Below are 13,437 nucleotides of genomic sequence, written 5' to 3'. Positions count from 1 at the left end.
ACTCATTCTAACACAGATTCCAGTTAAATGCACCCAAAGTGTCAATATCTGCCCTTCTTGTCAAGTTACTCAAATGTACAGTATTATTAAAAAGAAATACATGCTTTAAATTAGACTAATACAGATTCACAAACATTTTTTAAACACTGCCCTTCAGTAAACATCATATACTATATATAAACATGGTGGTCCCTCTGAAAATAAAATCTGGTTGTAAATATGTACACGGAAATAATACAGCATAGGTAAAAAGGGTTACATCTTTAAAATCGAGTGATTCCTCTTCCCTCATAATTGTACGGATGTGTTTAGAAATCTCTCCTTCTGTAAGTCTTCCGAGGATGGTTAGAGAAGCAGTGCGTACGTAAGAATGATGAAATGCTTTAAAAAAAAATCTTGAAAAAGTTTATGTCTGTGCAGGCTGGGAAAAGCAACATTTATAATCCGATAAGGGCATTCGGCCATGAATATTTTCATAATGTTAAACAGTAACAATTTCCGCAATGTTGCACTGCTAAATCTTGCAATACGCGATAACTGAAAAGATTAGAGAGGAAAACAGATTCAAGCATAGGATTTAAAGGCAAACTTCCTTGTCTGTTAAATACTGTGACATTTAGCATGGAATACTTCTAGTTTTTTCAGTCTTCTTAATACCTGAAATTACTAACAAATTTAATGCCCCTTATCAATATGTTGACAGACAATAAATAGCATGTTAAGGTACTAAGGTACTAACTCTGTATAGTGCAGTAGTACTCAAATCAGAATACACCGATTGCACACATTCTCCATATACCTCCGGCCGTGACCCAGGGATGGTGACCCCAGCATCCGTGCCTGGCGTGCGTTAACTGCGCATGGAGTGTTAGAGTTGTAGCCACAGTCCATTGCCGGGGGATTGGGAGGTACGCGCAGTTTAGCCATTATTTGAACTCTTGCACTTTCCCTTTTCACATCACAAGGCACGGCCGGCACGATTCGAAGTGTGGGGGGGGGGGGGGGGGGGGGGGACTCATCCCTGACAGCGCCGATGTGGTCTGGAAATCCTGCTGATGACCTAGATCCCCTCTGCCTTGTCCCCATAAGGTCTTAGGCACTCAGGGAAGCCCGGCGGTGAGCTGCCATTGGCTGCCTACAGTCTGCCAGTCCCTCGCCCCCCTCCCACCCCACCCCACCCCCCCGGTCGCCCCTCTCCAAAGGGTCCAGTTTCTGCTGCACCCCAGTGACAGACATGAGGAAAGGCGGGTAATTGAAGCAAAGGTGGTTTTTACAGATCCCCATCAGAGGGGGGCAAACACAATCTGTACAACCTGCGGAGAGGGGAAAAAATTATATTAAAGAATATTTACAAAAAGAACTCGTCCAGTCAAAACATCAACCTGGAATGTGCCTTATATAATCCAAAGCAGTGTTTCTCAGCCCAATCATATGGGACACATGGTTTTGCTTCCTCCCTCTAAGCACACCTGTACCAGGTATGGTGCTCTTGATGGTCTGGTTCAGGAATTCGGTGATCTTGATGGTCTGGTTCGAGAATTCAGTGTTCTTGATGGTCTGGTTCAGGAATACGGTGATCTTGATGGTCTGGTTCGAGAATTCAGTGTTCTTGATGGTCTGGTTCAGGAATACGGTGTTCTTGATGGTCTGGTTCGAGAATTCGGTTCTTTTGATTGTCTGGTTTGGGAATTCGGTGTTCTTGATGGTCTGGTTCGAGAATTCGGTACTCTTGATTGTCTGGTTTGAGAATACAGTGTTCTTGATGGTCTGGTTCGAGAATTTGGTTCTCGATGTTCTTGATTGTTTGGTTCTGGAATCTGTGCTCTTTATTGTCTGGCACGGGAATTTCTATTTTTTGCTTGTTTGGTTGAAAAACACTAAACTACAGGCCCTAGTCAGAGTGCATACGATTCAGCATGGATCTGCATTCTCTAAACCCAAGTACTACCATCCTTCATTAAGCTACAAAGCAAGATGAAGTCATCATCATTACTGCCAGAAATAATTTACGGATGTCTTTCTCATAGAAGAACCTCCTACTTGCAACAAATAATTCCATTCCCAGTTTGACTCCAGTGAGGCCAAAATGAACAGTATCCCTTTTCCAGAACACAGCATTTCTGAGCGTGAGAGGCCAGAGTTGGATGTTCACAGGGCACTGCTGTCATACCACTGTTTACGGCGCTTGACCCATAATGATCTCATGCCAATGAAGTACTCATCGCAGGATTAGCAGATAAATGCATTGTGTGGCACCATCTCACATACAGCCCACAGAGCCATCTGAAACTCACCTTGGTGCAGCTGAAGGCATCTGATCCATCACTTTGAGATTTTTGGCTGATATTTCCACTCGGGTGCCCTGTGAAAAGACATCCCCCTCACGTTAGATCTCACTTTCTGCTCCCCTTCTGCCAGTGCAGTCTGAGATTTCCTAAGAGGCCCCCCAGGCAGGGTGCTTCACAAATGACTACTTCTAATTGACTCCCTTTAACTAAATTTCACAAGGCCGATATTCATGGCAAACGGATTAACATGACAGATTAACGTGGGAAGTGGAGGCACCTGTTTGCGCATGATGTCAATGGTTTGCATGAGGCAGCGTGGCTGCAGGCCGTGGTTGCGGGCCAGGAGGACGGCCTGCTCCAGGGACACGCTCAGGGTACACCTGCGTGAGAGAGGAGGTCAGCTGGACCCTAAGGAAGACAGACATGGAGAAAAAACACAAGCGGCCTCGTAGCCCAGGAAACAGACCAGCCGAATACAGAGAGCTGATCTATCCATCCCAATGATACGCGAGAGACAGACACACACAGGTTCAACTGTCTCGTACTGGTTAAAGGTCTAGACCAGAAAAACACAAGAACCTGTCTGTTCCAGTGCATGCCCTCTCCGCATTCTCTCCCACTGGAAAGCAGTACCAGTGCATGCCCTCTCCGCATTCTCTCCCACTGGAAAGCAGTTCCAGTGCATGCCCTCTCCGCATTCTCTCCCACTGGAAAGCAGTTCCAGTGCATGCCCTCTCCGCATTCTCTCCCACTGGAAAGCAGTTCCAGTGCATGCCCTCTCCGCATTCTCTCCCACTGGAAAGCAGTACCAGTGCATGCCCTCTCCGCATTCTCTCCCACTGGAAAGCAGTACCAGTGCATGCCCTCTCCGCATTCTCTCCCACTCGAAAGCAGTACCAGTGCATGCCCTCTCTGCATTCTCTCCCACTGGAAAGCAGTACCAGTGCATGCCCTCTCTGCATTCTCTCCCACTGGAAAGCAGTACCAGTGCATCGCCACCCACACTATCCATTTCAGAGGCAAACCATCCGGTCCCTAAACAAACTGCACCTGTCCATCCCACAACCACTGTATTACACTGTTCTGTTCCTACTTATTTTGTCTTGCACTCATCTGGTATCACACTATTGTTTGTGCTACCCCCCCCCCCCCCATATATGCGACAATAAAAACTTTAACTCACTGTACCAGTCTGCCAAGGTACTTAAGCTGCTTAATATCCATTTGAATAAATAAATGATACTTGCTTTGCACACTGTGACCCTCCAGAAAGCGGTTTGAAGATGGATGGATGGATTTTCTTGGCAGGAACACAAACACTCAGCCAGGGAAACGTACCGAGCGGTACGTCAGACTGAGGGCCATCGAGTGGGTGGTGATTACCTCTGCATGCCCGTGGCACACATGGTGATGTGACAGGCTCCGAGCCGGTTGCAGAACTCCGAGGACACTGGCAGTATGCTGACCCCAGAAGGGTGGCTGCCACTGCTGCCCGACGCACTGGGCTTGAAGTTGACGTAGGTCTGCATCAGACGACAGAGGTTGTCCAGGGCATTGAGGGGCCGCAGGAGCTGGGTGGGGAAAGACCAGTTAGAAGCAGGGGGAGGGAGCACCAGTGCCCAGCAAGCATCTTCCAGTACCAGAGGAGATGGAAATCAGCTTCAAAGCCCAACCCCATCACAGGTATTATAACTTAAGATTAAACAATGTCTTAGACATGTTGCATTACTTTTTTCATTCCAGTGTTTTGGCTCAAGGTATCCTATAGTGCAGACGTGGGCAATCCTATCTGCAAAGAGCCAGTGTGTATGCAGGTTTTGGGGATAACCTTTAACCCAGCCGTTCAAAACCTGCACACACAACAGCCCTTTCTGGATGAGACTGCCTTCCCTTATTCGAGTGCATGAGCTGACCCTCATACAAAATACCGTGTTTAAAATGAAGTGGACACTCGTGTGATCTGTGACTGACCTCTCGTCACTTCACATTGGCGCTGCCTAGAGTGCAGGCATTTGTCTGCCGTCAGAATTAGCTAGATAACGCCGTGAAAATGACCGAAGGACACTCAGTTTTAACAGCCAGCTACATGCGACTGGAAATGGTATTTTTAGGTTTTAAAGTGCAAGCGTGTTTAAGTGTTTTGATTGCCACGCTCAAATGAATTTTTATAGTTAATTTGATACCGTTATGCTTTTCCCCACCCACTTCATAACGTTAACAATCAATTTGCCTTTCAGTGGTTGTGACACACCTGCAGTTTAGAGTGGATAAAACTGACAATACATCATTAGAGATTTTTTTTTTTTTAATAAATTTTTTTATCACTTTTTTATTTTTTTTTTTAAAAGGGAATTTAATTTCGAGTCAAAACATGCAAGCTAATAAAGTTTTCTATTCACGGTGGCTACCGCGCCAATCTTCAAAGCGCCCTCCTTCAGTCTGGTCACATTAGGAACTGCAAGCATAAAGACTCACCTGATCTATTTTCACTGCTGTGCCGTTGGCGTCTGTGGGCAGGTTGGACTTTTCCAGGTAGAAAGCTCTAGAGAAGACACCATGATTGCGGTGACGCATTCCATGGCTTTGATGTAAGTAACGTGGGTTGTGCGTGTCATTCGAAAACAGAGCGAGAGGCCTACCTGAGCCTGCGATAGTACAGTTTGACCTTCTCCAGAGAGATGGCATTGATTTGCAGCTGAAACTCCTGCACAGAGACGCAGTCCTGTATCGCCAGACCCTCCGGCCTCTCTAATGCTGATGTCACAGACACATCGAAACAATGAGGACCACAGGCCATCACCCACATGGAGACGACACTTTATAATACCTAAAATAGCTACGACGAGTTAGCGCCTACAACGAGTTAGCGCCTACAACGAGTTAGCGCCTACAACGAGTTAGCGCCTACAACGAGTTAGCGCCTACAACGAGTTAGCGCCTACAACGAGTTAGCTATAAAAATATATAAAAATTGGAGGCATGCACAGAGTGCGTGATTAATATAAACATTTACATTTACTTATTCAGCAGATGCTTTGGTTCAAAGTGACATAAAAATGAGGATCTGAGGTCCCCGGAAGCAGCTGCAGTTAAGGGTCTTGATTAAGGGCCCGATGGTGAAACGATTACTACACCAAGAGATTTAAACCCAAGACCTTCCACGGGGACAGACCAGTAACCTACTGTGCTACACACCACCCCTCTCCATTTATTTAGTGATAAAGATTATCTAATGGCTGAGCGGCTCGATGTGTGGAAAAAAAGGTAAGATGAGACAAATTTGTAATGTAAACACATGACCACTAGATGGAGCCGGCAATCAACATTCCCTTCTGTCATCATCCAACACGGTTCAATGAAAGTCGATGGCTTCATATCAGTTTACACGTCTTGTCATTTGTTTTGGACACAACAGAGCCAGTGTAAAATCCACTCTGACTGTCCTCAAATACGATGGGCCTGTTCCTGATGACTTATGACATGGCTGACTCACGCGGCGCCACCCCTGGTGGGCGCAGACTTACATTCTGTGAAAAGCACCGTGTGCAGCTTGAGGCTGCCGCCGTTCTGCAGGCGGGTGGGCAGCTCGCTGAAGTGGCAGCTGTCGAGGTACAGGGTGACCCTGAGGGCCTGTCTGCTGCCCTCCACGTGGTAGTACACCGACGTGTCTGAGGATAAACACGGGACACCAGTTACTTATATACATTCCAAATACAGGGTATCTTTGATAAAAGCATACAGTATGCCATCCACTACAAACATAGGTTAATGCCTTAAATGCAGAGCAATAAATGATCTGCGAAACCAGATGTGATTTCCTAACAAAAATGGCCCTCACTCCGACAAAACCTTTGGTTCTCTTTAAATTTCGATTTGTTTTTCGCAAACGTCACAGCTCTGAAATTCCCATGATACCTCAATGTGCGGGAAACGATAAAAAAGGAGCCAGGCCCTATTAGGAAATCCCAGGGCGATTAGCAAAAGGGAAGTCCTACCAAACACAGGCTTGTGACACATCAGAACTCCAGGGTAACGCGACATGACAGGGAGAACGCGGTGAAATGCACACTGCTTACTCGCAACCAGACATTCGTCCTCAAGCTGCCGGAAGTAGACGGTGACTTTATCCAGCTCTGTCAAAGCTGCCTTGGTGTCTTCTAGCATGATCCGCTCCTCCTTCTGTTGGCAGAAGAAATGAGTAACCCTACCCCGCTTGTCAGAAATAGTCCATTCACATTTAACATTCACGGTGCTGGTGCCCCCTGACCCTCTTAAATGTGACACTAGGCCAAACAAATCCAATAACTCCAGAGTTACACATAGTTATTAAACCAGACTTGCTTTGGGTACTCAGAGTAGCAAGATTTACGAGCCAAATCTCAGTGTCACTGCACTACACAGTATGGGATGATGCCACTGATTCTGAAAGCTGATGGAATTTAAAATATAAAGCAAAACATATACAAGAGGTAAATAAAGCACAAACAAAATAAACTATATATAGATGCAAATACACTGAGGGAGTCTAACTGTTAAAGTAACATATTATAAAGGGACTATTAAACAGTGCATGAGAGAAGTGGCAATATATTTAGGTTATTGCATATATTTAGGTTGTTGCACATATTGCACAATGTCTGTGAACTATAATAGCCCTTTACATTACTTATGTGAGATGTGTCTCTCTTTGGGACAGAGTTCATTATGCGAGATGGTGCTTTGGGAAGAAACCATTCCAGAACAGGACATTCTTATCCCAGGAACCGCCTATCATAAACAGGAGGACAAGTAGTCGGCTGATCTTTACTGATGCGGAAGACCTTCCTCGGGCAGCAGTGTTTCTAAATGCCGTCAGTGGCTAAATGCCCGGTGGCCTGACGACTCGCTGTAGAGCTCTCTGCTAATAACGATTATGATCCCTGTGGGGGACATTTTCCTTTCGCCTACCCCATCTCCACGACACACGTGTAGGTGAGAACAAGCTTGGCAGCAAAGGGCAGCCACCTGTAGTGCTGGGGGGGGGCTTAAGGGCCTGGCTGAAGGGGCCTGTGACTGTTCAGACCGGGTGGGGCTCGAACCGGCGACCTTCCGATTACAAGCACAGAGACTTAGCCTGATGAGCCACTCACTGTCCCGCGGTGAATTTACTAAGCTCACCTAGGCACTCTGTCAGTACAGTGCCAAGTGCCAACTGAAGGTGACTCAAGGATTTGACCCTCACAGGTTGTCATTTTCAATCAAAAAATATACAGGTAGCCACTGCTTCGTGGATTAAAAAATATATATATTTTTCAGGGGGCTGAGACAAAAAAATGCGAACAGTTGAAGCCCTTTAAATAGGGCCCAGAACAGCCCATTGTACCAACATCCTGCAGAGACAATGAGACGGTTTCCACTGCACTGGCAGCACTATGGAAGGACTAGTCTTATAAAGACCCCCTCGCTGGGTAGTTCTAGGGCACCATCGCCAGCCGGGCACCAAACTCAGAGTCCGAGGACACGACTCTCACCACGTAAGGCGACAGCGTGGACTGGAAGTTGAGGAGCACGCCAATGGTGGAGACCTGCTCCAGCCACTTCCTGCTGACCTCCTTGCTCTCCTCCTCATACTCGCCATTGTTGTTGTAGCGGAAGTTGAGGGCGGCCAGGAGCTGCTCAGTGAGGGTGCAGAGCGCCCCCACCACGCTCTGGCAGAAGATCACGTCTCGCCGGAGCTGCAGGTCCGTGTCTGCAGAGGAAAGTGCGTGCAGCCCGTCGGCATGTGGCCAAGCGCGGCTAATTAGTACCGCCAGAGTAAATCCTCCACAATGACGACGCCTCGTTTGCAAAGTCGGAAGCCACTCAGCATCATTGACTAATTGTATTATTTGTAACAGCACAGAAGTACTCATTAATTACCATAAAGCTTCTTACAACTGTTCAGATTCACTGTTTATTTTTGTTGTGGAGATTTATAAGATTGATTTAAACTGATAAAAGTAAATATGAATTACTAATCTAATTCAATCTAATCAGTTACTAATTAAAACACGTTTTATATTTTAATTCTCTTAAAAAGCAAACAAAACACTGCATTTTATTGAATCTGTAGAAATCTATCTTCCTGAATCGCCTGCAGCTGCATGAGGACCATGGAAACTGCGTGTTCTCTCTTTTTTTCTTAGAATGTGAAAGGCTGCTTTCGAGTTACTCCCTGGAATATGTGAAATTCCCTGGAAGGCTTACCTGTGCATTTCAACAGGGCAAGGAGCAGCTGATTCTTCCCATCTAGAGACGAAAGTCATGGAAACGGATCAGTGTCACTTAGCAACCGGAGGTGGGCGACACACGGGCAGAGTCGGCACCTGTCCTCAGACGGGCTCGCCCACCTTCTACAAGCCGCTGTAAGCTCTCCACCAGGGTTTTGATGGAACTGGGCAGGTTCCACGGGTCTTCCTGGATGTTCTTATGGATCATAAAGCGACAGCGCGCTGTCCAGTCCTCGGTGTTACGGTCTGAGAAAAACACAGCTCAGCTCCCATTACTGTTTTTTTTTTTTTTTTGACTCATTTGGCACAAAAAACTACCTGACAGTCAGAACGGACTCTCAGAAGTAACCGGAGTGCGTCACCTCCTTAGTCAGCGAGTTTATACTTGAACTCTGGAATGGGTGTGTGGTACCATCTGTTAAGGCTAATAATGATTAAGTAGGATACGACACATTTGTGTTTTTTTAATACATTTCAAAAGTGTATGAAAGGTTGTACCTAATTACTCAATCTGTGTCCTCATCTACAGTAACAAATAAAAACATGTAAAATATTATTATTTTGCAATGAATCATCCATTCATCCACATATCTGGAACAAGGTTAGCCGGAAGCCTATCCCAGGAAGCATAGGGCACAAACAGTCTAGGACAGTCTAGATAGAACACAGAGACAGACAGACAGACAGTCAGGTAGGCAGGCAGACAGACAGACAGACAGGGAGACAGACAGACAAACAAAGACACAGACAAACAGACAGACAGAGATGGAAGACTTCTCTACCGGACTGACTGTGGTCCATGGGAAAGTGCTTGGTTTCTTCACAGGCCTTGATCATGACCGGACCTTTCAAAAGGCTGTTAATGGAGTCAACCTGCGAGGAGAGACACAGTGAGGCCCTCGTTGTGCGTGAGACCAAGAGGAGCTTGACAGGAGGAGGAGGACGGCCAGAGGAGGAGGGCCAACAGCAGACAAAACACGCATGTGGGATAACCGATAACATCGGAGGCAATTCACTAAAATGTCGACTGGTTTTATCAAACACATCTGCGCAGAATGTTCCTGAAAGGATTACGGCAGGGGGACGCAGGTGCGCCTGTGTATTCAACAGGCCTGGCACAGGAAGGGGAGCGGAAAAAATAACAAATAAGATAACAAGATACATAGAGTCATCGTCAGGGTCAGAAACCAAGCTGCACCTGGGGACCGGGGACTTCTCCGAGCCCCGGACCCACTGACACGGAAAATTAGCCGAAAAATGCTGCAAAGACACAGATAGCTGTATAATGGCAGCTATCCCCATGGCAACAGCACACAAGCTGACACGGGCAGCTAGCCCCAAAAGGAAGCCGTCCCCGTGGCCGATGGCAGACCATGCGCTGGCGGAGCGATGATCGCTGACCTGGTTAAAGAGGTGCTCCAGGCAGCCGTGCAGCTTATCCTGTTTATCGGAGGGGATTCTCATGTCACAGGGCAGCTCGTCACCTGCAGGGAAAGCGGACATGCTGAGCGGACATGCTGAGCGGACATGCCGATGCCCCTGCGTCAAGGAGTTTGCTAAGCCGGCGCCCTCCAATAAGATGGCACCATAGACTGTTGCCCATGTTGCCCAATGTCCAGCACTGGACCTGTTGAAATTCGAACCAACCGCTAAGTGGGCAGGAACAGAAGTGCCCAGGAACTACACATCACATTTTTGCGGAGTCACACCGGACGCCAGAGTCTGTACCCCACCCTCTTTTCAGGGGTGAGTCATGTGTTCTTCTGCCACTTCCTCCAGCTGAGGCAAGATGGGGGGCGGGGTGGGGGGGGAGTTAAATAAAGACTAGGGCTGCTGAATCCTGCAGGAACCTGCAGTGAACTGTGCCACTTGACAAGTCAATAGAGTGAATCATGGACCTCTAAAGGGTCCTGGGTGGGGGGGGGGGGTGCAGGAGTACCCCCAGGGGATGGGGAAGCAAAAGAACATCCTACCTGAGCCCATCTCGTCGCTTCCCAGGTAGGAGCTGTTGCTGCGGACGCTGGTGTAGGACAGTACTGAGTCCCGGTTGCTGTTGCACTCGCTGGAAAACACGGAGAAGGTAGAGAGCTCAGGACCCAGGGACAAGATGCGCGGGAACCTGGAGTGCGGCGCATAAACACGCGTAAACACTTAATTGGGGACGGCAGCTTGATGCAAAGGACGCTAACTAAGCTGCGCTCGCACCGAAATCCAGAGCGTTCTGCCAGTCCGGTAAATACGCTCCTCACAGCCGTCCTTTCGAGTCCCACCAAACATCTCAGAGGCTCACCAACCCAAAAATATTCACACGGGGGGGGCTGATCCACCCCACTGCATGACTTACTTCAGCTGTCAGCGCTCCAAACTTACGTACGGCCTGTTTTCACGACGGCGAGCAGCGACGGCCTCCAGCTCAGGCTCGGGGAAAACGGTGCCATGAAAACACAAAGTCTGCCCTGCCGCTTCCCGCCGCTTGGTTACGTCACGGTCATTTGGGATGCCCCGGCTCTCATCCCGCATGTGGTAAGCATTACCCCGGAAAGAAAAACACCCCTCAGAAGGGTGCAGGAGGAGGCTTTGCGGGTAACGGCCTACATAGAAGACCATTCATAAACAAAAAAAAACAAAAAAAAAACTAAAATGACTCCTAAAGAGAGGCCTGCTCTGGGTGGACCAACTTAAACACTGCGATCTGTCCCACCGCCCATGGCGACTCCCTGACCATCCCACATCTATTCTGGGCTCAAAGCACTGTTTTTCCTTCATAATCTGAGCTTTTTCTGTATCTGGGAAGCATAAAAATAACAGCAGGAGCAGGGCAGCAAGAAGAGCCGGCAGCACGGTATTCAAACAGAGAAATTTACAGTATATTTGCTTCGAAGATGCTTTTACCCGAAGCAACATGCATTATTTTGAGAAAACGGGATCAGACAGTGGCCCAACCTCAAGGGCCCGACCGTGACAGCGCTCTGCCGATTGTGGGATTCGAACCAGTGTCCGTCTGATGCCAGACACCTAACACCTCCCCCACTTCCCATGAGCTACATGAACCACATGAAGAGGATTTTCAAGGAAGGGGGTGCAAGGCAAAAACAGTCCACTTCCATGGGACCCAAGGTGAAGCTGGGAGGTGGCAGGATGGATATCAGCCCCCCCCCTTCGGGTTTATCATAGGTGGTTCCTGAGATAAGAATGTCCAACCTATGGGCAACTCTGTACTGACACATAGACTGTGTAATAGACTAAGTCTATTACATACAAAATTTGACCTAAACATAATGGTTTATAACAACAAAGGAACATATACAGTTACTTTTATTATTTTTGTATAATTATTATTATTACTGTATTATTATTATTATTATTAGTATTCCGACTTATCTACAAATTAGACTTCAAAATAGACAATGCATCTCGTTCATAAACTGGGGACTGCCTGTATTTGGGTTCATTCAGATGCAAAACAAAAAAATGGCCGACTGACCTCATCCAATAATGCCTGGTATTCAAACACATTTACACACAGATTCAAAACAGACTTGCCATAAAACCTGATCTTTTTTAACAGTTTACAGAGGGTCATGAAACAATCTTACTCAGACTTCATAAAAGTAAGACACACCCACTGTCGCACGGAGTAACTGGGAGAAGGTAACGTCTGAAAATGTGTAATATTAAGTAAAAAGGCCAATATTACATAATACACTGACTTCAGCCACCCTGCTGAGCATGGTACTGTAGGGGGCGCCAAACCACATCGTGGCAAGCGGAGGGCTCTGATTCAAACCACATTGACACATTCCGCGCATCGGCTGCCTCGCCACAGGAATGCTGCCCTCGGGTTGTGAGAAAACACTGCCCACATTGTTTCAGGCAGCCAATCTGGCATTGCCATACAGACATGCACGTGTGCTGCTTGTTTTCCTTTTGTCAGGTGCATCTCCGACACATATAATGTTGATAGGAAAGCTAACACTGACAGGAGAAAGCCATCACTCGAGGTGGACCTGCTCACGGGGCTGACACACCGTTCTGCTGCAGCGTGAAACCGTGTGCACGAGCGGTGCGTAGCCCCCAGCCGCTCGCACGGACACTGTCCTCCTCGGCCCGGCCCGGACCGGACGCACACAGCGTCCCGACAAACGATACAGCGATTCACAGCAAAGGGTCGACTTCTACTGTCAGAGTCCAGACCGAGACAATGTAATGGGCCAAAAAGACATGGCAAAAAGCCAAGTTGTGTTTACACGAATAAAACACTGTGGGCTTTTTGCTCTCGGAGATAAGAAAACAGTCCCAAGTCAAACGGTTTGCTGCTGGGAGAAAACCCCCCCCCCCCGGCTGACATAATCACTACGGAGATGACTGTCGCTGTCCCACACTGAGGGCCCTGCCTTGGCTGTGAGCCCCAGATCTCCAAGCCCTCCCCTCAGCTGGGTCCACGCTTCACTTAACGGCCACCGTGCAGCCGGCAGCTCTGCCGTCACTCGCTGCCCTCGGAGCCTCGTACACAGGGCCTTCTGGGCAGCGGGCAGCCTCTGCACGGCCACTGCCAGCCTGGGGGGTGAGTGCCAGTAACAGCAAAGGGCTCGACAGGCCGGCAGCGGCGAGCCAGGTTATACAGAGGGCAGCCGGCTATTCCGAGACACGACTCGGACCGGAGTGGAGCAGACACTCCTTTGGGTGTAGAGGATATGGCATTTTACCGACCAGGAAAAGACAGCGTCGCGACATGTCACAGCCAGGGGCGAGTCGGCAGAGAATGTGTCTGGGACATTTTGGGCACTTCCCAGGTTAGACACCGGAAACTGAGCTACAAACTAAGCCACAAATTTCCCAGCGAAGTAGAGACACTGCTGGAAGAAGCCTTCTATCAGTGAGCGTTAAAGCTCATCTCTAGC

General features: G+C 48.0%; 1 protein-coding gene across 1 annotated transcript in view; it reads right to left on the bottom strand.

Moving 5' to 3' along the window:
* Positions 1 to 1,178: 1,178 nt before the first annotated feature.
* Positions 1,179 to 13,437, bottom strand: part of prex1 (phosphatidylinositol-3,4,5-trisphosphate-dependent Rac exchange factor 1) — a 74,546-nt gene continuing 62,287 nt past the window's right edge. The window contains exons 27-40 of the mRNA XM_049016617.1: positions 10,510 to 10,598; positions 9,938 to 10,020; positions 9,319 to 9,409; positions 8,657 to 8,782; positions 8,514 to 8,555; positions 7,799 to 8,016; positions 6,365 to 6,467; positions 5,813 to 5,956; positions 4,928 to 5,042; positions 4,764 to 4,830; positions 3,672 to 3,859; positions 2,566 to 2,668; positions 2,295 to 2,362; positions 1,179 to 1,313 (exon numbers count right to left, since the gene is read on the bottom strand). Of these exons, the coding sequence (XP_048872574.1) occupies positions 1,271 to 1,313; positions 2,295 to 2,362; positions 2,566 to 2,668; positions 3,672 to 3,859; positions 4,764 to 4,830; positions 4,928 to 5,042; positions 5,813 to 5,956; positions 6,365 to 6,467; positions 7,799 to 8,016; positions 8,514 to 8,555; positions 8,657 to 8,782; positions 9,319 to 9,409; positions 9,938 to 10,020; positions 10,510 to 10,598 (1,480 nt within the window). The 3' untranslated portion in view covers positions 1,179 to 1,270. The remainder of the gene's footprint in view (positions 1,314 to 2,294; positions 2,363 to 2,565; positions 2,669 to 3,671; positions 3,860 to 4,763; positions 4,831 to 4,927; positions 5,043 to 5,812; positions 5,957 to 6,364; positions 6,468 to 7,798; positions 8,017 to 8,513; positions 8,556 to 8,656; positions 8,783 to 9,318; positions 9,410 to 9,937; positions 10,021 to 10,509; positions 10,599 to 13,437) is intronic.

This window comes from Brienomyrus brachyistius, chromosome 6 (genome assembly GCF_023856365.1).
Source record: "Brienomyrus brachyistius isolate T26 chromosome 6, BBRACH_0.4, whole genome shotgun sequence".
NCBI lineage: Eukaryota > Metazoa > Chordata > Actinopteri > Osteoglossiformes > Mormyridae > Brienomyrus > Brienomyrus brachyistius.
Note: the sequence above shows the minus strand (reverse complement) of the source record. Positions and strands in the feature narration are given on the sequence as shown.